This window comes from Centruroides sculpturatus, unplaced genomic scaffold (genome assembly GCF_000671375.1).
Source record: "Centruroides sculpturatus isolate CEXI.00-Female unplaced genomic scaffold, Cexi_2.0 scaffold14, whole genome shotgun sequence".
NCBI lineage: Eukaryota > Metazoa > Arthropoda > Arachnida > Scorpiones > Buthidae > Centruroides > Centruroides sculpturatus.
Genome location: NW_019384312.1, coordinates 726,660 through 752,175, shown reverse-complemented (window position 1 = coordinate 752,175; position 25,516 = coordinate 726,660). Strand labels below are relative to the sequence as shown.

Here is a 25,516-nt window from a genome sequence, read left to right as displayed (position 1 = left end):
TATGATATTCTTGTTAACTTAATCTTAAATGAGGTCATTCTATATATGTAAATAGCCAATCATTTATCTTGGAAATTAGATTAGTTATCATCTCAATTTACCAATATTAGCATTATAATTGAAATTTAAATAGTGTTTGCTGGTTTGTAACAATATAACTTTAGCCCAACTAAAATTGCAACGTTAAATTTATTTTTTAAACAAAAAAAGTAATAATTTTGTTATGTCAGGTTATCCATTTCTAAAATTTTTTGAGGAGGATTATCATATATTTAATAAAACCTAGAATTACAGTATTTTACAGTCTTAATTTTAAATTTGAGGGGTGGGTTAGCTACAATAACGCTATACAATTCCACTCGTGTTTCTTTCAGAAAACATTCTCGGGGAGGGTATTTTTCTTATCTAAAGGGTTGACAAATGCAATTGGTCGGTCAATTTATATACATATATATACGTGTGTGTGACAGTGGCACGTTATAGCGTCATGGAACCCAGGTGAATTTAAATTAGGAAGCCTCGTGTACAGTGTTGACTTCAAACATTTTTCTTCGGGGGAGATATTTTCTTATGAAAGAAGTTTGGGCCTCAGGAAATTTCCCTCTTTGCCACTGGTGTGAAGGTCATGTTACCGGAAATTGGGTCGCCACGTGAGAGGACCAATCGGTCATCACGCGTTATCGGTCTCTCTTGTGATCGGTCTATCATGTGTCGATTCAATTTCCGGCATATGATCTTCAATATATACACATACATACACACAAAAATCCTTGTTTTTACAAAATGTGTTTTATATGAGGGGTATTTTTTCAATCTCCCTGATTCCCCTGAAAAAATATTGGTTCCCTGTAATGCTTCCATATACACCCACCCCTAAAAGTACATAACACATATCCTCGATCAACTCTCTTAATTGTACTAAGGCATGAGCTACTGAACGTTACATTATTAAAGCAGACAAACACCACGGTTGACTATGCAACACTTTTCTGCTTTTGTTTTTGGCGAATTAGACAATGAACGCATTACATAACGATTTTGTAAACATCCACACCCTCTTATAACGCATCGTAACGATTACCCGCATGCCCATCGATACAGTCTAAAATTTGGTCTAGAAAAATTTAAAGAATCCAGCAAATGAGTTGTGTAAGTTTCCCGGCCAAACTTTAATAATTCCTGTTACTTTTGTGGAAAATTTCTGAAAATTTGCAGGGAGGTTTGTGTATTAGAAGCATTTATGCTATTAAATTTTGGTGGTTAAAGGTCAAGGGATGAGATGTCACATGTCATATCTCCAGTGTTTACAGACAATGAGGATGAAGTGTTATGATATTACCTTAAACAAAAAATGATCATAAAAAATTTTTTGGTTAACTTTTCAAATTCTGTCTTCTAGTTTTAAAAAATGAAATTTAAGAAATCTATTAGAAGTTTTTAAATTAATTTACATCATCATCATCAGCATATTACCTTTTTTATAATGAATGTAAATTAACAATATGTCAGCTGAAAACAATATACTTATTGGTTAACTTGTTAATGAATCTTTTGTCCTGATAACTCATTTAAAATACAAGTTTACATGAAAAAGTGTTGAGCAAATTTTAAATTTTTTTATTGATTTATAAATTTTTTTATCATCTGTGCACTAAGCCATTTATGCTGACAGTTTTAGAACCGTGTGTGTTGACTCTGTATCCAGAGAACACTTTGCTCTGACCAACCGGCATTGACTTTCATTTCAGAGTGGTTAATGCACATCAGTAAAGTCTAGTGCTCCAGCCTGAACACATTATAAGTGCACAAGCAGGAAGCATAAATGGACAAGATTAGTACTTCCTTACATAATTTATGGATATGTTATGTAATTTAACTTGTTTACAAATGCTATTACAACTGTTTATTATTACAAATGTTAAATATCACTAGTAAAAACGAATCCTTAAGATTTTAAATTTCAAAATCAATAGAAAATATCGCATAATGCTCATACTAAATTTTTTGGTAACAAGAGATGTCATTCATCTAAATTTGTATCATCATCAGCTTATATAACAGTTTGGTGATATTTTCAAGGAATTTACATTGTTATATTACTATAAGAAATACGACAAACTAATTTATACATGCAAAAACTATATATATATATATATATAATCTTTTAANAATACTTACATTATGCTATCAGGATTATTCTCTTGGTTACGACATTTTTCAAGTTTTTTCTCAATTATTTTTATCTGATCCTTTGGTGGACATTCAGAAGGTTTTACCATGGAGCAAATACCTTATTTAAGTTAAATAAATTTTATTCATAATTTTAAATAAGTAAATATTCTCTTAATTACAGTGAATAAATATGACTTACTCCTTAAAGAATTTTTTAAATTTATTATCTTTTCCTTCGGTAATTTCATCATCAACACATCGTTAATATAACTATAAAAATAATACAATCCCATTATTCTATTGAATATGAATATATTTAATGTTTTAAAATAATATTTAAACATATAAAAAGTTTTTTTATTATCAGAACATAAAAGAAATTTAAACTTTAACTTTAAAATTTTTCAATTCCCCTCTCCAATTTTTTAAAAATCTGTTTATAAATATAAATTAAAATATTTCTTATACCCAGGGTCTTCCAAAAAGAATGATATCATTTTAAACTCTTGTAATTATGATAATTATTATCTGAGAATGTTGTAATACTCATTAAAACATTGAAAAACTGTCCAAGTTTCACATTTCTCCACAATTTCTCAATGTGTATATCTTGTGGTACACATCCAACTGATACTCAAATTCTTCCTACACTTATGGCATATCTGTTGTCATTCCTCCCACAGCTATCATAATTCTACAGCTCCTAAAGATTACTCATATTGCACAATGATGAGTATATAACAACTTTGCGAAATGCAGAACACAAAACTCTTCACTGTTGTAGAGTCATCATTTTCATTTATGGCACTAGACAACAAAAACATTTGAATGATGACAACAAACAAAAACTCAGATTCTATTGATCAATGTACATTGCATACTTTCTCACAAGACAGATAATATTTATAATAATTAAACTATCTTACAATGGTATCATTCCTTTTGGAAGACCAAGTATTTTCTTCACTTTGATAATGGATAATCTCAGAATTTTTTTATTGTATTTAAAAAAATATATATTTAATGATAACTTATATATACTGTGATCTATAAATAAAAGTGTAGGCCTACTTTAATGTACTACTTTATGTAAGATATATATTGTAAGACTGTATTGTAAAAATATATACAGTACAGTTTTGTGTTTAATTTCTGTAAAATATATTACAGTTTAATATATTTTTTTATAAATGATCAGTTATCCAAACAACCCGTCCTGAATTGTTTCGGATAATCGATGCTCTACTGTAGTAGTAATTTTGCATCATCAGTTTAAAAATAAAATTAGCATCTACTGATGTTACATACAATGCCAGTTTATACAAATATTTGTGATTTCATAAATTAATTTTCTATTTCATCATATATTATATATAGGATGCATCCGAAACACCTGACGGTTTTTAAATTTTCATTTGCAGGACGCAGTGCCTACTTACGAAATGCTATTTTCAAGAAATGACAGTATTATACATGCATTTTTTTTATGGAGAACGAATCTGTGCAAAGCAATAAATATTTACACTTTCTTCCAAAGTGTAATTTTATCTTAAAAACTGTCAGGTGTTTCTGGCACACCTCGTTGCCTTTTGGGAATAAAGATATTACAGAAAACTTCAAAACAATCATGATTTTTCTTTCTAAAATATAATTATTATGAAATAAATAAATAAACTTATAAATAAAAAAACAATTAAGAAATCACCTCTGAGATTCTTGCATATTTTTGATTTGGCATCAATTCTTCTTCATCCAACATTTCTTGAAGTCTTTTTTTATATCTATACATTAAATAATTTTCAGTTGTGATTAACAGATAAACTTTTTAAAATTTAAGTTCCAATTGATTTTGTATATTATATATAATTTTTTATAAGAATGAATTATTATTTCCTAATGTTTGTCATTGTAAATCAGCCTATTTTCAATTCATTTCATCACAAAACATTTTACATAAATAATATAAAAACTAAAATGTGATGCACCTCATTGTTCAAACTTAAAAAAGGCAATTCAATGCACACAAATATTGATGACTCTATTTATACTTCAAATGACATAGTGAATTTTAATGTATAGGTATGAAGGGAAATGGTGCAGTCACTAATAAATATGTAACAGACAATTCTAGCAGACTTGACTACAACAAACATTTATTCTATAAAAAGGATAATGTTATAAAATTACAATTCTTTAGAATTGCAAGGACTATATTACCAAATTATAAAATAATCTCGCTTTATAGGCTAATTAGATAATCAAAAACAAACTTCCTAAATGACAAAAGAAAAACTGGTTGTTGTTATTAATTAAAATGATAAAAATGTGGTTTTAATTACAAACTTATGAGATTTGTAATCTATATATTGAAAATTCAGCTTTTAAATGGATTCTTAAAATGTTATCAAACAAAACTTAAGTAAATTACAGACAAAAACTGTAATTATATGTAGTAAAAAATTTACTAATTTTTCTTGCAAAGCTGCTAAAATTTTTCATTTAGACATCATTAATTAGCATCTGTTTGCTAGAAAATTACAGGAATTTGTGTTGATTTAATAAGTTAACTGATTTATTGATTTTAAATTTTTTTATTTAAGTACAATTTGAATTTGTTTATCCACATATGTAAATACTTACATTATGCTATCAGGATTATTCTCTTGGTTACGACATTTTTCAAGTTTTTTCTCAATTATTTTTATCTGATCCTTTGGTGGACATTCAGAAGGTTTTACCATGGAGCAAATACCTTATTTAAGTTAAATAAATTTTATTCATAATTTTAAATAAGTAAATATTCTCTTAATTACAGTGAATAAATATGACTTACTCCTTAAAGAATTTTTTAAATTTATTATCTTTTCCTTCGGTAATTTCATCATCAACACATCGTTAATATAACTATAAAAATAATACAATCCCATTATTCTATTGAATATGAATATATTTAATGTTTTAAAATAATATTTAAACATATAAAAAGTTTTTTTATTATCAGAACATAAAAGAAATTTAAACTTTAACTTTAAAATTTTTCAATTCCCCTCTCCAATTTTTTAAAAATCTGTTTATAAATATAAATTAAAATATTTCTTATACCCAGGGTCTTCCAAAAAGAATGATATCATTTTAAACTCTTGTAATTATGATAATTATTATCTGAGAATGTTGTAATACTCATTAAAACATTGAAAAACTGTCCAAGTTTCACATTTCTCCACAATTTCTCAATGTGTATATCTTGTGGTACACATCCAACTGATACTCAAATTCTTCCTACACTTATGGCATATCTGTTGTCATTCCTCCCACAGCTATCATAATTCTACAGCTCCTAAAGATTACTCATATTGCACAATGATGAGTATATAACAACTTTGCGAAATGCAGAACACAAAACTCTTCACTGTTGTAGAGTCATCATTTTCATTTATGGCACTAGACAACAAAAACATTTGAATGATGACAACAAACAAAAACTCAGATTCTATTGATCAATGTACATTGCATACTTTCTCACAAGACAGATAATATTTATAATAATTAAACTATCTTACAATGGTATCATTCCTTTTGGAAGACCAAGTATTTTCTTCACTTTGATAATGGATAATCTCAGAATTTTTTTATTGTATTTAAAAAAATATATATTTAATGATAACTTATATATACTGTGATCTATAAATAGTTTAGTGCGACAACAAACAACAGTCACTACTTGTTAAGACATTAAATTGTGCACTATTTTTGCTCTCTTTACAGTAAATTATTTCAAACTTTTGCATTACTAAACCCTTATAATTTATTATTGCAAAATGTACAAACAAAAGTTAATTCTATTATAATAAATTTTTAATTTTGTCTTCACACTAGTAGTAAATATTTTATTATAATAATAATAAAAAAATGTCAAAAGAAATGACCTCAGAATTTTATCTCTATTCAGATAATGTTTCTTAAAATATTTTGAATTTTAAATTGACCTTCTAATTCATTTACTGTAATAAATTGTTTAATATTTAAGTCATGCACAAGTTCAAAAATTAAATAAAATTATACTGTGATACAACAACTAAAAATATTGAAGCTTGCAGTATATTAAACGAAAACTTTTTACAAAGTTTGCAATATTGTCAATATAAAACTTTTATTAAATTTAATTTATTTCTTTCCATAATTTAAATATATAAGAAAATAAAGTTTACTTCTCATGTTGAAATCTTAGCCAATGTTTTTCTGTAAATGTTTAAAATTTAAACAACAGTTAAATTTAAAGTTTATATATAACCTAAACAGCAGTTATAAACCGAAAAAATTTCCTAAAAATTTAATAAAAAGTTTATGAAATGTTTCTGCTCAATTTAAAATACATTAAAAAAAATATATTTTATTTTAGTAAATGTTTTTAATATATTTTTTAAAATTAATTTAAAACTATTTTAAATAGTTTTCAAATTCAAGAACTTTTTTAATTGAATTTTTAATTAAAAAGTTTAAAAAAAGTAAAAAAAATTACACAAATTTTTTATTAAATACATAACATTACAATAAACTTTTTCAAAGCAATGTAAGAAATATATTTCACATAAACTTATAATTAAAAATATCTTTGATTTTAATAAAATTCAGACATTTTTCCAAGAATAATAAATTCAGACATAATTCAAAATAACTCAATATAATGATTCTTAACTTTTTCCACTGTCTACATCTATTGAATTTTTAAAATGCTGTCACATATATGCCATGAAAAACTTGTTAAATTTATTTTTTTAAGAAGGTAGGATTGTCTCATTTTCTTGTATCTTAACCTATCATTAGTTACAGCTCAAGCAATTAAGAAAAACCTCCACAAACCACTAAAATTCTACTGGCACATCACAAATATATAATAAATTAATAGTGGCTGTTATTGGTGCTTATAAGTGAGAATCAATTTGGACTGCCAGGGAAACCTAACTTTTTTCCTTTCTCTTATCTCGGCAGTTTGCATCCTACCCTCATGTGGGACCCATTTCTTAGATACATGTCCTATGTTATTCTTGTATTAGTTTTTACATTAAAAGGAGTTGCCTCGATTATAAATGTTCACTGTCTCTGAGACAGAGACAGTGAACCTTAATGACTCCCAAATTTTAATAGCTTTTATAGATGTAGTAAGGTAATAAATTTTTCAAGAAGTATCTAATTAAAAATCTCATAACTTTACATTTAATCAGTAATGGAAATATACAAGGGCTTTTTTTTCAAGCTCCGATAGTCCCTAAAACAATGACAAGTGTAAATAACAAAATGAATTTATTACCAAAAGTTAGGTACAAATATGGTTACTTTTCAACATAATCTCCTTGAAAATTGTCATGTTTGTACCTAATGTTTGTACCTAACTTTTTATAAATAATTCATTTTGTTATTTACACTTGTTATTTTCCTTATGGATCATCAGAGCTTGAAAAAAAAAAAAAACAGCCTATGTATTTTTTACACAAGTCTCACTCTCCTAGAAAACAATATTTTGTAACCCCTGGGGATGTGTGAACATCTGACTTAATAAAATGTTATTCTGGCTTAAATTCTGATTCAGAAATGTGAGATATAATCTAAACTTAATAATTTGAATTTTGATTGAAAATTAATTTCTTACCCATCTATATTTTCTTTAAATTTTGTTGTAGAATACAATATAGCAGCTAGGCCAACCTGAAAAATAAACTATCTTCAATGACATCATTGTAAAGATTTGTAATAAAATAAGCAAATAAGATTTAAAATCTGATAAACCTTCTCTACAAGGACATATTTAATAGAAAAATTATACTGAAAGAGTTTCTGGGATAATCTTGTTTTAATGCAAACAAATATATAAACTAAAAATTAATGTAAAATTGTATTAATGTAATGTAAAAATAAAAAACTTTCAAAATATTTTCAGTGTTATATTATTTCAAATTGTCGTAGTCACTCACTTCGAGAAAATAATTAACTTAAAAACCCTTAAACATAATTTCAAAAAATGAATTCCAGTATTGATGATAAAACTTTGGTTTCTTATTTCAATTTGTCACGTTACTTGACAAATTATTTTTAATCTTAATTTAATTTACTCAACAGTGTTTAATTTACTTGAAAAATTAATTTTGTGATCAGTATGCATCAAACCACTACTACTCACATTAAACATATCAATGTTTTAAAAATATAATTTAGAATTTTGCAATTTTTAAAGAAAAAAGTTTATTTTTATAGAAAATATATAAAAGTTTTATTAACTAAAAATATATAGGAATACAGTCAGCAATAGTTATATTTATTACAAGTGAGCCTGATTTACAATAGGGTCACAACCAACTTAGGTAAGGAATAGGGAACATTAACAATGCATTAACTCATACAATCTATTATGATCAATTTGAATATAAGGACCAGATTAAAACTCCAAGTAAAATGCTACAGGCTGGTTCATACTTTGTGAGAATGAAAAAAAAGAGAACACACTATTGGTTTATTGCACAATACTTCACATATTACTTATGATATGATTGCTCTCTTCTAAACAAGAACACACTGTTCTAAAGAAAACAGTTTGTTCTCTTGTAAATCATCATTTCTGTCCATAGCCACAATTTTATTTGTGTTATTAATCAAGTAATTTGATTTATAGGCATGTCAATAAACACTTCTATTATTCATATATTTTAGATAATTAAAATTTTTAAATTTGAATAAATATTATGTTTAATATCAAAATAGCTTCACAAACCTACTGGGGTTGTTCAGAAAATCAATTTTTCAGATAACTGATTTTGTATGAAAAAATATATTAACCTATCCCATGTTAAAATTCATTCAAATTCTAGCACGTCCTTAAGTACCCACTCATGGATGCACCAGTGCTTCCAGCTAAAACACGCACACCAACAAAAATAATATTGGAGTAGCCCAAGACATAGCCAAAGATTACAGTGCCACAGCACTAGCAGAAATTTAAATTTGCCAACTGGAAAGCTTTCAGTTAATTGACATTTCAGTTTATTGTTGTTCGGAGATAATCGATGCTCTACTATATATACTATATATATATAATAATAATAATAATAATATTATTATTATTATTATTATATATATATAGTATATATAGTAGAGCATCGATTATCTCCGAACAACAATAAACTGAAATGTCAATTAACTGAAAGCTTTCCAGTTGGCAAATTTAAATTTCTGCTAGTGCTGTGGCACTGTAATCTTTGGCTATGTCTTGGGCTACTCCAATATTATTTTTGTTGGTGTGCGTGTTTTAGCTGGAAGCACTGGTGCATCCATGAGTGGGTACTTAAGGACGTGCTAGAATTTGAATGAATTTTAACATGGGATAGGTTAATATATTTTTTCATACAAAATCAGTTATCTGAAAAATTGATTTTCTGAACAACCCCAGTNCTCCCCCCAATGGGGTAATTTCGACATGTATTCGACAGCCTATGTCCACCCTGAGGTTCCATTCTAAATATTGGTGAAAGAATTTTTGAAATCGGATGAGTAGTTTTGGAGATTACCTGCTGCATACAAACTAACATACAAACATTACCTCTTTATTATATTAGTATAGATATTAATGTGAAGTATTGTGCAATAAATATATATTTTTTTTCTTTTTTTGCTTCTTGCATTTCTTAAAGCATTTTATGAATAATATACAACTTTGATGACCACTTTAAAGTACATCCAAGTCACCATATTTTAAACCAAGAGCATCTCAAATGCATATGCTTCTCTCTGTTCTTGAAAGCATTCATATGTTGAAACAAGTATAAAACAAAAGAGGAGAAACACATTTGTACTAGTCTTAATGCCTTACTTCATAGCCATCTGGCTATTTAAATAGGATTTAAGCCTCAAAATAAAACTAAATTTTTAAACCTTACAATCTATATTTATATATTATACTTTTAATACTGTTATAATACAATTTTAAACAGTCTCCTGTAAAAGCAAACATAAAACTGCTATAAAATATCTGTTTCATTATATGGATGATTAATGGAATTTATTAAGACAAATTAAACTATATGTGTTAATTTTTAATGCTATTATTTTATCATATTACTATCAATTTAAGGTTAGATTTAGGGTTTTTTTGTGGCACAAGGGCCTAGGTAGGACAAAGAACCATCAGTTTAAAATATAATTTTCTTAAAATCTTTTAAATAATTACCTGAGATGGTGGATGAAGGAGATAAACATCGGAAAAAACAGACCTATCTAGAAATTCATCAATAAACGGACGAAGACGCTCTGGATCACTTAATGAATGATATCGTGTCTGAGGATAAAGTAAACAATTTTTCAATATTTAATAATTAATAAATCATCATAATGTAAAAAAATGCAACAAAACAGTTTAAATTCCTAAATACAGTAAAATTCCATTAACTTGGCATCTTGTATGCTGGCAAACTTGATAAGCCGTCATATCTAGCTTCTTGTTGAAGGGTTATCAGTACAACATATGACATCTTTACCACTGTCATCATCAACTTACAATATAGACATCATGGAAACATAGGAAGACCAAGACAACATGATAATGAACAAGTTAAAACCAATTAGTTTGTGCAAAAAACAGACCTATCTAGAAATTCATCAATAAACGGACGAAGACGCTCTGGATCACTTAATGAATGATATCGTGTCTGAGGATAAAGTAAACAATTTTTCAATATTTAATAATTAATAAATCATCATAATGTAAAAAAATGCAACAAAACAGTTTAAATTCCTAAATACAGTAAAATTCCATTAACTTGGCATCTTGTATGCTGGCAAACTTGATAAGCCGTCATATCTAGCTTCTTGTTGAAGGGTTATCAGTACAACATATGACATCTTTACCACTGTCATCATCAACTTACAATATAGACATCATGGAAACATAGGAAGACCAAGACAACATGATAATGAATAAGTTAAAACCAATTAGTTTGTGCATGATTTTTCTAATGACTTTTCAAAAGACATTAGTGCATGGGTTTGATATGAAAAAAAAAAATATTTAGCACACATAGAATCAATAATTATCACAAACAGCTACAGTATCATACTGTTTATGTACTTTGATAATTAAAGTATATCTGTATGTAAACACAATAAAAGTGTATAAAGCACAAAGAATAGTGTGGTATTGTTTCAAGCTAATGAAGGGTAGAAATAACCTGTAAAAATTAAAATGTGCATGTCAAATAATCATAAAAGGCAGATTTTTACTTTTACACATGAAAATACATAAAATTATGTCCAGGGAATTGTAAAAAATCAGAATACTTCTACAATCCAATAAGGTAGCATATTCAATAAACCAGGACTGCATTGATCCTGATGATATCAAGTTAATGGAATTTGACTGTAGATCCAATAAAAATTCATGAAAAAATTAGTGTATAATAAAATTCAACTAGTTTGATATTCTTAATAAAACTGATAAAATTACAATGATACATACATAAATGTGATTATTGTACAGTACAGTACATGTAAATCTTTGTTTCACAAAATGTGAAAGAATTAAACTTTCCATCCCATTTTTAGTCACTTAATTAATAATTACATAAAAGATTAAAATTTTATTATTAAGCTGCCAAAGAAATCAATTTGTATTTTAAAAAGCAACTTAAAAACTTTTAAACAATTTATTTTTCTGCCTTAATAAAAATCAAATTTTAATAAATACAGGTTTATGAATTTATACACTTTTAAAATTTTAAGCTTCTAGCATCATATACATACTTTTTGAAAGAATAAAATCTATTTGAAAAATCCAGCAATGATTTGTATAACTTTTTTTGGCAACATTTAAAATTGTGTGTGGTGCAATCTGTTATTTTATTAAAAAAAGTTTTTACATAATTATTATAAAATGGCAAATGAGTAAAATCTTCATGTTATGTTTTATAAAAAATGAAAATGCTAATAACGAGTAAATTCTTCTTCATTAAGTCCGACCCCACTCAAGATACAATACACGACCCTTTCCCCTTCCCCTTGGCCTTTAACCACCAAAATTTAATAGCATCGATGTCCCTATAAACAAATTTCCTTGCAAAATTTTAGAAACTTTTGACAAAAAGAACAAGAGTTATTAAGCTTTGTTGAGGGGGCATGATTTTGTTCTACAAGGGTGAACAAAATCATGCCCCCTCACACACATACACACCAATACATATTGAAAAAACCCCTGAATTTTTTGCATTTCTTGATGTTTTAAGATCCAAACTCTAAAAATGTACAAATCTTGATGGTCATTTATAGACCGATTGATCACCATACTTTCCCTGTTATATATAACAGCCAGGAAAGTAATGATTCAAAGATAATCTATATCCATCAGTACAATTTTTAAATCCTCTAAGAATTTTTCCAAAAATTTTCATTTAACTTGACTTTTGTTAGTAATGTTTGTTTTTTAAATTTTTAAATCATGAATCTGAAGGCTTGTAAGATTTCCCTCACCTTAGAGTTATAGAGTATCTTATATATGAGATCTTTATTGTAGAGATCTTTAATCACTTAAATATTTAATTATAAAAGTTCATCTTTTGTTGGGCAGGTATACAATTACAACCTGATAGATTATAATTGTCAGCTCTTCAATAGGATGCTGAAAACCTGTTTCATTCATTCAATCAATGTTTAGAAAATGTTACATAAATGAAGTACTAAAGATAGACATCATTTTGATTTACTTCATTTATTCACGATTTTTTTCACAAAATTTGTGGACTGCTGTACGTAAACAAAAAATATCATAGAGTCAATCCTGGGCTATCATTTTGAATGTATATAATTATTTTAGTTATCAAAATTTATTTTATAGCAAAGAAAAAATGAGTTTGTAGCCTATTAACACAAGTATCGCATTATGTCTCAGTTGTCAATGAGACTGACTAATCATTCACCTAAAACGGACCTTGAAAAGTTCATCTTTCATTCAACTGACAAAAGCACTTTCTTTTGTTATTCATAAAATTTCTCGCTCTCTGATAAATTATTCTATGTTATTCCAATTTTACTTCCTTATAATTAAAAATGATGTATCATTAAACAATTTGATGTCCTTTTTTTTAGACTGTTTAAGCTTTATTATTCCTTCTTTTGAAGGGTTCTCTTAATTTATGTTCTCTCTACATCATTACTATTATACCACAGATTAATTCACTGACAGATTTTGACTTTTTTTTTTAGTCTTTTCCAAATAATCTTCTTATTTCAAAATTACCAAAATATAATATAGTTAATTCTCTAAATTATTAAAGAATTACAGTTACATTAAATATTTTAAAATAAAATTGATATACATTTTACCTTTAAATCTATTAAAAACCCTTCTATTGGATGATACGGATTATGAATTGTCAGATGATAATTTAATTGTTGCATTAATAATAATTCATTATTCAATATGACATCCATTGCTTTTTCTCTGTCGCCTTTAATATTTGCTACAAACTGTGTTATAGATACATTAAATTCTTCTACTTTGCAAGCCAAATATACACATGTTACCCTAAAATAATATAAAATATTAGAAAATGAATATTAACTACTAAAAGAAAAAAATGTACTTACATAACATTTTTTGGATGATAGTCCATAACAGAATTATTTAAATAAAATCTTTTGAAGTATTGAAATGATGTACCCTATAAGAATATAGAAAAATTGTGAATGATGATATGAAAATGAATCAGAAAAATTAAACTGATGTACAGCAGACCTTTGATTTAATAGACAAACATTTCTGCCCTAAAGAAAAATTTAGAACTTTCATTATTTTATTTGCAGGTAAAGCACATAAAGCTTTGGGTCAATGAATCGACAAGAATAAATTATTCATTATATATTATAATAATATTTTATTAATACTTTTATGCTATTACAGCATTTTCATACATCCGGTACATTGTAAGTCCATTTTTAATATATGTTTTAAAATGCTCAATTTAACGGACTTTTCAGATACGTGTCAACCTAGGACTTCAACAATTGTAGACATCTCTTCTCCCACAATAAGTCTGCTAAATCAAGGGCCTACTGCATTTATATTTCATATTTTAAATTAAATTCTTCAATAAGCAAAATGTATATTGTCAAAATTTACCAAAACACATTTCGGCATTTCAGGCTGAAACTTCCTACAAAAATCTCGAAGAATGTGTTCGTAATATTTACATAGCATTCTTTCTTCATGTGGAGATAAGAAAAAATTATATTTTGTCTCATCCTACAAAATAAAAAAAAAAAAACTATATTTCTGTAACGTAAAATTGATGTCATTTTTAAAATCTACTTTAAAAAATATTAAATTTTTAAGTATTAATTGTAATAAATAAATAATTAAATTCATGCTTTTCTACAAAAGATACTTTACCATAAGTAATAGTGAATATATTATTAATCATAAAATAAAAAAAACTAAATTTTTTTTCACCCTACTATTTCATTCTGTTTTTTTACATTAAAATTTAAATTTATTCATTCCAATTCAAGATAAAGAAGGCAAAAAATAAAAAAAATAATGCAAAGTAATGCATTTCTTTTATTAGATGTGATAAAAGAAGTGTATATAAAATAGAACTATTGAGTAAAAGAGTTAACAGAAAGGATATATGCATTCAACATTCATAAAAAGTTTAGTCCACATATGCCAACTTCTGTATCATTTGCCTGGAATATATTTGATATCTATCAATCTTATCCGACTCTGACAGATCTCTCATTCCGATAATGGAGCAGAAATAACAAAAATTGCCACATATTTTACAATCTACCTTCTAAATTACTTGACGGCAATACAGCATCAACATAATGGTGTAGTTCTTCACTTTAAGCGATTATTATATACAAATGTGTATTCCCAAATAAAATTGCATTGCCAAAAATATCTTTCAGACATTTCAGACAATTTAACTTTACATTTTTCTTTCATCGGGCAAAACATGATACATAATAAAACAGTTTATATTTTGAATATATCCTATAATCGCTAATATGTTCTACAGCTATTAAAAGTTACATATTTGTAAGTAAACTTTTCTCATTGTTACTCATTTTATTCATAGAGAATATGATATGTTTTTTCACATACTTTTAAACCCTTTAATAGTCTAGTAACCTACTACTATTTAGTTCACATACAAAATTTATTACTTATTGAATGTTAACCTATCATTGATAACGTACAACTACACACCAGAGTTTACTAAATATTACGTACCTCCGAAACCTTTAACCGATGTGAATAAATTTACCATTACTAACGTTTTCAGACCCCTCCTGGGTCCTTCTTCAGGTAAAAATCGTCAAACTAACCATTCATTTTGAAAGAAATTTTTCAAAAAATCGAACGATAGAACGGCATCACATGTTCAATTTTCCCGAACGTAAAAGCTTCCACATCATAGCAGAGGCAATTGAAAATATTTTTCTTTTTATTTTTTATATAATTACTGTTGTAAGATCTTTGATGTTAAGCAAAAAACACATTATATGCATACTGTCTACCCTTTCATCCTCCTTGCTTAAGTTTATGACTTCCTTAATCTTCTTGTTGCATTAGAGCTTGCCAAACCAAAGATAGAGAGATTTCATCCCTGGAATTAATGGGTGATGAATTGTTGTATGCCCTGTATATCTCTATCTGCTCTAACCACTTGAGATGGTCTGCATATGGGGTGGTGGTGATTAACTTGGCCTTTGAGAAGTTTGCTACGATCTCTGGATCAGACGCATAAGTGGATAAGGATGTGGAACATTTATTAAGTCGAATGTCACGGATGTGTTCCTTCCACCTGATCCCAACTGCTCTTTTCGTTGAGCCTATGTATACTAAGTCCCTGTCAAAACGGTGGTCCCTAAAAATAAAAATATTTTCAATTGCCTCCGCTATGATGTGAAAACTTTTACGTTCGGGAATATGGAACACGTGATGCCGTTCTATCGTTCGATGTTTTGAAAAATTTCTTTCGAAACGAATGGTTAGTTTGACGATTTTTACCTGAAGAAGGACCCAGGAGGGGTCTGAAAACGTTAGTAATGGTAAATTTATTCACATCGGTTAAAGGTTTCGGAGGTACATAATATTTAACCTATCATTGCTTTTTGTGCAGCTGATATTGAAAAATTACACAAAATTCTTTGAAACTGGATCAAAACTATTATTGCTATAATTTATTCTGAATATTTGTTCTAAATAAAAGACAAATATTCTTTGTAAACTGTAATAGTGATGTTTCCTGAAGAAGTATTCTCTCTTTGGTCTGTAGTATAAATTGCAAAATATTCAATATAATTAAAGAAAATAAAGATCTCGATTTAACAGACTTCAGATTTAATGAACAAAAAAATTCTCTCACTAAAGGAAAAATTTATAACCTTTTTGTATTTGCATTAATTTGATTTAATGGACTAACATCCCTTTCACCAATTAGTTTGTTAAACTGGAAACCCACTGTATTCAAATTGAATTATTTTCACATTACACATTATTATACATTATAGTCTTTTCATTTAAAAACAAAAGTATGAAAGAAGATAGTTTCTTAGATATTCTCTATAATTTAAGAAACAAAATTTTTCAAAAACATTAAACAATATCAACAATTCATTAAAAAAACAAAACATGTTTTAAATACATTTTAATATAAAACACTTAGAATTCTCTTATATTCAAACTATAAAATGGAATAGAAATATATTTTAAAATATTTTTATGAATTCTTTTGAGTAAAAATGTCATTAGTTTTCTGTTAACAGTCAATTGTAACTTTAATCTGATGTGCGATACTGTTGTCTACGTTTTCTGCTAAGTCTATAACTATTTAGTCCATGTGGCTTTGAGTAACTCACTTAATTGTTCCTGGAGTACTCAGAGCTGTTATATAGTTTTTGGGGGTGTGGGCTTGTCCTACCCCCCAAAAACTGTACTGAGGTGCAAGTGATAGTGAGCACCAAAGCACACTACTACACGAGGAGTGTCAGTCAAATTGAGCAATTTGATGATGCAAAGCATGGAGAATAAGAAGTATCCCGATACATATTAAAAACAGACTTTCGGAGATGAATATCTTATAAAGGGTTGCATGTACAGATATGGTTTCTTTGGCTTTTTTGCTCATACAGGGGGTCAACGATTCTGGCAATGAAGAACCACTTATTCAGAGCTTGAATCTTACACATTGCTGTACATATTGACTAGCATCCTGTTAACGGAAAAGTATCAAAATGTCATACCTTAATACCTTTTCCATGTTGTTGTATGAAGTTAGAATTAGCTTTATGTCTTAAAGTACAGAGACGTTCTTCATTAGAAAATAGCCAAAACTTGTATTGTGTACTTAATGAAAACATTCTGTAAAAAAAAATGAATAATAGAAAAAACAATTGTTAAAATTTTATATTAAAAAAAATCAACTATTCTAATCACATTATAAATAAAAATTATTTTGTTCTACTGCAATTATTTAAGTTATTATGTTAATATTAATTGTATTAAATACAAAATATATTTTAATTTCTGATTTCAGCATAATTTTTTAAATTTTAAATGGAATTAATATCACTGATTTATATTAATTAAAACAGAAAACAGATATAACATATTAATTGCATTTATTATTTCTACTATAATTTCAAGTTAGCAAACTTGAAGACAGTTTCCTTTCATTAGTTGCTAAAACAATTCTTGGAAATGTTACTGTGAATCTACTTGTAAATAAATAAATAAAATAAAAACTGGAAATAAAAGAACTATCTCAAGAAAAGGTAGAAGTTTCATGAAATCGCACTCTTGTTTTACAAAACTGTTTTCAGTTACTTAAAGAAATGAACTGGAAAGCTTTCAGGACTTGAAATATTACAGCTGAGTAATCTTAAACAAAACACCCTCACAGAAAGATATTCAGAAAACTTCTTCCATGATTAAACTGTATAATCTGTTTGGTCGGCTAAAAATTAAAATGTATGAAGATTATGTTTACGTGAAATAGTTTGTAACCAAAGAGAAAGTTTGTGAATGGACTGCTAACAAAACTTTGTCAACTTATAGATGGGGTAAAATGGTCTCTCACTTCAATAAGAACCATGTTCCTTTCTTGAACATATTTAAATTAGCAGAGGTCCCGTTCTACTTTCCTGCCACCACCAAAAGGATATTTATCCTCATAAATAGTGTATAGATCAGGCATGACCAATGTACGGCCTGCGATTAATCTTTCAATATTTAGCTTAAGTACAGCGTAGAATGTTGATTATACATGATAATGTGAAAAATGTATCTGTAATCTCTATGTACAATTTAGTCTCTATGGGGTGACACCACAATGAGATCTCACACCACCTCAAAATCTTCCTAGGGCAGCCTCTGGTTCGGCCCGTGAAAAAAGTTTTCTTTCCAATTCAGCCCGGGGGAAAAACTGTTGGCCACCCCTGGTATAAATGATAAAACTCAACTTGCTATGGAAATTCTGAAAATAATAATAATAATAATAAATACACTTAAACAATATGGCATCACTATTTATTACTAAATTATACCAGTATTATTGAGGAGTGTGGGGCAACATTAATGACTTGAGTAAACTTTTTTTTTTTTTTCAGAAGAAAAATCTTTAAAAAATTCACAGCTCTGAAAATACAGATTTTATGCTACTTCTTGTTCTTCATCCTTATTTTAAAGCATAAAGATGACACTAGCTTTATAAGCAACAGATTTTACTGTATATCTTGGTAATAAGATGATTTTATACAGATTTATTTTTCATTAAAAAATTCAACAATTCCTTTACTATCTCAATATTTATACGGCATCTTAAGTTTGGGTTGGAAAATCTGGCATCTTAAAATATCTCAATGACAAATTGAAACAATAATACATCTGAATACAGTATGATCTTGAAACATTGCTGCCAAGTATCAGAGTTAAGATACCTAATAAAGATACAAGAAAACCTAAAAATTTTCCAATCATTTTCAATAGTTATTATTTATTATTAATGTTATCTTCAGAATTTCCATAGCAAGCTGAGTTTTATCATCTATACACTATTCACAAAGATAAATATCCTTTTGGTGATAGGAAAGTAGAAAGAGACTTCTGCTAACTTAAGTACATTCAAGAAAGGAACATGGTTCTTATTGAAGTGAGAGACCATGGCTGTGTTCAGCAGACTCAACAGTTGTAACTGAACAAACCAATAGCTGTTACATAGCAACCTGGATCTGCTGAATGATGAGTGATGTTGCATTGAAACAAAAAGCCTCATTGGTCAGTTTAGGTAGTGACAGGTAGAGTAAATGAAAGGTGCTACCAAATGTGACATCAAAACACCAAACATGTTTCAAAAGAGCACTACTATTGAGTAGAAAAATACTCAACAGCTCCGGAACTGTTGAGTCTGCTGAATGCAACCCATTTCACCCCATCTCTAAGTTGACAAAGTTTTGTTAGCAGAATCATGGAAGAAGTTTTCTGAATATCTTCCCACGAGAGTGTTTTGTTTAAGATTACTCAGCTATAATATTTCAGGTTCTAAAATCTTTTTCAATTCATTTCTTCAAGTAACTCAAAATAGTTTTGTAAAACAGAACAGTAGGCTGACTCCTGTCTCGGCTGTTTCTCAACACAACGCCAGACTATAGCAATGGGGAGGGAGAAACATGAAGACAATGAGAAGACAAAACATTCTCATTTTATTAAGCACCCAATACATGAAGTTCAAATTCCAAACTTTTTCCTGAACTTGCTCGTGACTGTAGAGTCAATAGTTTCAATTAATTTCATTTCTTACAAAAAGATGACAGTTCATAAAAACATCAATTATTTTAATTTACCAGTAACTCATTACATACAATTTTTTTATATTTTGGTTAGACACACAGACAGACTTTCTAACTAGCTATGTTGTCATGCTGTGATTAAAAAATATATGTATATTTGTTTTCTATATAAATTATTAGTCATATCATAAAGTGGAGTTAGAATTTAATAAGTATGCTTACATTCTGTTACCAAAATATTCAGAATAAACACGCAATTAACGACATTCAAATGAAAACACGACATTAACAATTAACTTGCATGCGTCCAGCCTTCTGGTGGAGAAGATAGGCGTTAGCTACGTTGGCTATTTCACCCCGTGTAGTTGTTTTTCCGGGAGTCACTGCTTACGCCCTCTGTGGGAATTTTTAAATACAGTATTTTAAATAATAAAAGTGCTTAAATTTTAAAGTATAAATAAACAATTTTAATATACAGTCGAATCCACTCTTCGTCAATTACACTTATGAGTTTTTCCGAATTCTGATTTCCAAATAATCATCTGTTTTCACGTGGGATTGGATTAAAACTTATATCGGGCTCCCGTGTGATTTTGGAATTTCAGTTTAAATTTTAATTCAAAAGCTTTGATTTTCCTATTGTATTCATCTTTACTCCCGACAATACACATGAACAATTGAAACAACCCAGATGAAATACTTTTTTCATAAATATCAGGGGTGAGCATCTGGTAAAAAATGCAAATACGTGGTTCACAAAAATTATTCCAAAACGCAAAACATCTTTCGCTCGCGCGTATAGGACGATCTAGGTTTTTGAAGCAGTGTAAAATGAATAAAAAACCTCATCTTATATGCGAGTAAATACGGTATTGTAGTTCTCGGGTCGCGTTTCTCATAAATGTAATTCTCGAATCTATCTGATATTCGTTTTACTATTATCAAATTAATAATTATGTTATTATTTAGAATTAATTTTTTGACATTTACACAAATTAATTTAATAATAATATATACCAAAATTAAAATTTTAATTTGAAACAAAAAAAAAAAAAAAATTTTTTTTGTCTAGAGGGCGCTTACTCACAGTCATCCATCTTTATCGGAGGATTTGTGGAGAAGTTTATTCCGTGGTATCGTTTTTTGACGATTTTAACTTTCAGAAAATGTGTGGAGGATTTACTTGTTCAAAAAACGCTTTAACAGCGCTTAATATTCTCTATATTGTAAGTATTTTTTATAAAATTTAAATTGAAAAATAAAATTCAATATGAAAAATAGTTTTGATTTTTATAAATTCGTATTACGTTAAAAAATAAATAATCTTAAATCCAAAGTTAATCTTTTATTTCTGGTTAATTGATGACAGTCGTCTACGTTATCGGTAAATATTTTCTTAAAGTGTGACGTAATGTTTACGTAACACGAATTTGAATTGCCGTGAAAATGTTTTCAATTCAAATAAATTTAAAAATTTACATACGTGTCATATGTGGAAATCAGTTAAACTTTAGCTGGAATTGCCCATTTCATAAACTGATTCTTAAATATTTTTATTATTCTCTTTAAAAATATTTGGAAAAAATAAATAACTATTTAATTTCCAGTCTTATTTCCTTGAATAGAAGTTACTTTTAGGTAATTTATGAATATTATATACGTGAATTAACTAAGAATAGTATCTACCTAACCTTGTATGCATAATTTGCATAATTTTATATATTTTCTCTTCACATTTGTATTTTATTTACTTTATTGGTATAGTAATTTTATTTGGATGGAGCACGTTACAAATAATCGAATGTGTCATTTATGTCGGTGTTTTTCGACTGCTGGTCTACGAAAAAATTTTATGGGCCTGTGGAAAGACATTTGAGCATAATGAAGCTGGTACAATTTGTTACAGGTGATGATTAAATAGTAATTTACAGTAATGTAGATAAGCATATTGGGTAGGGGCACCTATTGTCGACAGCTTCCGTAGTCGACCGTGTAATCCGAAATCTGTGCGTAATTAGCTTGAATAAACATTCTCCGATGGATTCCTTATAGATCCTTTCTCGATGACGTGTAATAATGAAAGATTGCCTTGCTTGCGGTGATGGAAAAATTAGTGTGCAGCACCCCATCCAGTAGTCAACCATATAGTGAGGCATTATATGATTTTAGAACACACAAAATTTGATATTTGCACGTTTTCTTTCACAGATATTTTCACCAGATTCCGTTTCACAACATCTTGTGAATGGTAATAGTTGTCATCTTTGTAAAGAGTATGGATTTGTTTGAACATATTTCTCCATTCTTGACATGTTTAGCAAAGACATGCATTACATGTTCCCTTTTTTTCATCATCTTTAATTGACTAACCCAGCATAATTCTGAGAACTTTTTGAAGCTACCTTGTATGTATAACTCACACACACACACACACACCTGATCCCCTGATAATGTAGTTTTGATAAGTATGGGTTTGAGTTAATGCAAGTCTGTTCAGGGTGAAATTTAATACTGTCAGCTTGACAAACTTAGAGCTGGAAATGTAAACTGATAACTTTTTACTCATACTCACTATTTAATAGTGAAAAATGAACCTGGTTTTCCTAGTGTTCTTATTCACATGGTTTAATTTGTTTTCATGTTCAGTGTAATTTCTGCATATATTTCTGTTTTAATTCTTTAGCTCTTAGAGAAAACACTACCAAAAAAATTTTAAAGAGATGCTTTCTATTCCCATAAATGCTCTAAACAGTAGAACAAAATATGTGATTACCAATAAACCAGCAAAAATCTGATGAAACTATTTGTTAAACAAACATTTTCTTTCGTTTTGGGTATGGGTATTCATGGGTAGTCCTATCTCAGGAACTCTGTGAATTGTGGTCAGGTGCCTTGAACAACAAGTCTTGCCTGGTGTTAGCGATAACATTGTTATATGCAAGATATGTTGATGGTGTGTTAATTATTTGGAGGAAAAAACTTGTTTGCATTCATCAAGGCTTCAATGATAATGCTTACGGCCTCTCTTTGCAGGTGGAACAAAAAAACTGCACCAGTGTACATTGTCCAGACACTGCATTACAACAAGGTCAGTTGAGAACAAAGGTGTTCCGTGAGATGTTGTATGCTCCACTCTTCATCCATGCTAAATCACATGATCCTTTCAATTATAAGATCTCTGCTTTTAAAGCCCTGGTGAGAAGGGCTTATACCCATTGTTCTATGGTGGAAGATAGGAAAATAGAGCTGGATTACATCTCAAGCATAGCTAGGCAGCATGGAAACCTGGCGCACTTTATCAATGCTGTTAGGTTACGCCAGGAGCATATGATGGAAATATTACAATCAAAGAACAAGCCCTTTGTGCCTGTTACTTATAATAAGGTCCTGGCCAATATCTACAAAGAAATACCATGCTTTAAGAGTGACATATTGCATTCAGGAGATCATTACTGTTTTCTCTAGTATTAGGAACAATAAGGACAGTTTGGACTGGAATTCTATTCCCAGAGTCTATACTATCTCTCTGAACAATCATAGGGTGGGCCATCTATGTGAATATATTGGAGCTACTGCACAGGGTCTAAAAATGAGAATCAAGAAGCATATATATATATGATTCAGAAAGGACTATCCAATACTGCATTGGCTGCTTTTGCAGGCGATAACGATGTACAGGTTGAATTTGACAAGGCCCAATTACTACAACATTGTGATGACCCTGCCAACCTGAAATATCTTGGAACAACTTGAAATATTTAAAGCATTTAGTAGGGAGATAGCAATTCATTTTAAAGAAATGGATTCATTAGCAGCTGTGTGGAGAATGTTCTTTGANTTACGTTGTTTTCCTGGAACCAATTAACGACGTAAGGCGAGCTTTACCTGTATATATATGATTCGGAAAGGACTATCCAATACTGCATTGGCTGCTTTTGCAGGCGATAGTGATGTACAGGTTGAATTTGACAAGGCCCAATTACTACAACGTTGCGATAACCCTGCCAACCTGAAATATCTTGGAACAACTTGAAATATTTAAAGCATTTAGTAGGGAGACAGCAATTAATTTTAAAGAAATGGATTCATTAGCAGCTGTGTGGAGAATGTTCTTTGACATGCCATGGAGCTTGGTCAGGTTTCGTTTTTATTTTTTATATAAAGTTAGTGTTTTTTAAAAAAACTGGAAGCCCATTTAAAATTTAATTTTATTAAATCCGATATTGATCATGTGCATATCTTCAACATGCAACTTTTTAAAAATGTTTGGAATATGCTTTCTTTGGACAAATGTTCCATTACTTCAAAACCTAAAGATGACCATTGAAAACAGAAGAAAACATTTGTTTAACGAATAGTTTCATCTAATTTTTGCTGGTTTATTGGTAATTACATATTTTGTTTGTCTTGTATACCAGTAATATTGTGGTGGTTGTACTAAACAGTAAAAAATAAATTTTTTTTAGCTTTCACAGTATTCTTGGTATTATATCACCAAAAATAAAACATGAGGTGCTCAGGTTTAGAAATATTCTTACACTCTATCAATTTGTATGGCTTTCTGTGAATGCACCACACTTATTTTAGATCATGTAATACCAAGAGTACTGTGAAAGCTGGAATTTTTTATTTTGTTAGTGCATTTTATGAGTAAAAACAAAAAATTTTTTAAAATTTATTTTCTACTTTTCAGTGGAACATTGAATTATTGAAATTCTTTGTGTAGGAATGTAATTGGGAAGCAGGTGAAGAATTAATTTAAAAGATTTTATGTAGACAGTATGACTAAAAAGTGACAAGGACTTGCCCTGCATATAATGCCATCTGTTATCAGATTTTATTTAAAAATTTAAATGTTTTGTTAATTTTTTATTAATCGTTAAAAAAATTTTCAATAAATGTTTCTACATTTTTCATGTTTTCATTTCATCCAAGCAAATATAAATTTAAAATCATGATTTCAGATAAATTGCTAATGACCTAATAAATTTATGAATTAATATATTTTGCATTGATTGTTAACTTTATGTGCAATATATTTGCAGAACCAGTTAACACCTACATTAAGAATTACCTCTATATTATTAAGATATACCTCATTTTTCAAAAAGAATTTACAGGAAAAATTAAATAATTTGAAGTAAATATAGCTTAAAAGAATTTATTAAAGATTTAAAATGTAATAATTATTTGAAAGTAAAATTAACAGAAAAAGTAGAATAATAGGAAATATCAAATTTAATTATATACAAAGTTTGACGTTTAAATTTAAATACACTCCAATCAAATTTAAGAATGGAAGAAAGTAAGAGTACTTCGAAAATAATATGGTATTTGTGCATATAAGTGTAAAAATATTATCTTTTATAATGTAAATTTTTTATAAAACAACAAAAAAATATACAATATATATATATATATATATTTTATATATCATTTATTGTCAAATAATTTAATTTTAAATCTTATTTTTAAAATTTTTTGAAAGCTATTTAAAATTAAAAATATATCTACA

At 28.2% G+C, this 25,516-nt stretch overlaps 2 protein-coding genes and 1 long non-coding RNA gene across 5 annotated transcripts in view; 1 reads left to right on the top strand and 2 right to left on the bottom strand.

The window, feature by feature from the left end:
• Positions 1-2,175: 2,175 nt before the first annotated feature.
• Positions 2,176-2,500, bottom strand: LOC111621972. Its single transcript, XR_002756177.1, has 2 exons — positions 2,372-2,500; positions 2,176-2,290 (listed from the first exon to the last, which is right to left on the bottom strand). It is a non-coding gene; the product is annotated as an uncharacterized LOC111621972 (long non-coding RNA).
• Positions 2,501-3,417: 917 nt separating this feature from the next.
• On the bottom strand, positions 3,418-20,379 carry LOC111622141 (cyclin-H-like). 2 transcript variants are annotated; one of them, XM_023364480.1, is made up of 11 exons: positions 20,224-20,379; positions 17,458-17,575; positions 14,327-14,449; positions 13,795-13,868; positions 13,531-13,732; positions 10,801-10,865; positions 10,388-10,430; positions 7,820-7,875; positions 5,006-5,076; positions 4,813-4,924; positions 3,418-3,953 (listed from the first exon to the last, which is right to left on the bottom strand). In XM_023364480.1, the coding sequence occupies exons 2-11, from the start codon at positions 17,572-17,574 to the stop codon at positions 3,866-3,868; spliced, it is 951 nt and encodes a 316-aa protein (XP_023220248.1). In that variant the 5' UTR covers position 17,575; positions 20,224-20,379; the 3' UTR covers positions 3,418-3,865. The 2 variants fall into 2 exon arrangements, with proteins under 2 accessions (XP_023220248.1, XP_023220240.1); XM_023364472.1 differs by lacking the exon at positions 10,801-10,865 and having other exon boundaries at positions 3,419-3,953; positions 10,388-10,495.
• A 712-nt stretch (positions 20,380-21,091) lies between these two features.
• The window catches only part of LOC111622151 (tetraspanin-13-like), a 35,944-nt gene continuing 31,519 nt past the window's right edge, over positions 21,092-25,516 (top strand). For both annotated transcript variants that reach the window (XM_023364496.1, XM_023364490.1), the window contains exon 1: positions 21,092-21,227. In XM_023364496.1, the coding sequence (XP_023220264.1) occupies positions 21,168-21,227 (60 nt within the window). In that variant the 5' untranslated portion in view covers positions 21,092-21,167. The remainder of the gene's footprint in view (positions 21,228-25,516) is intronic.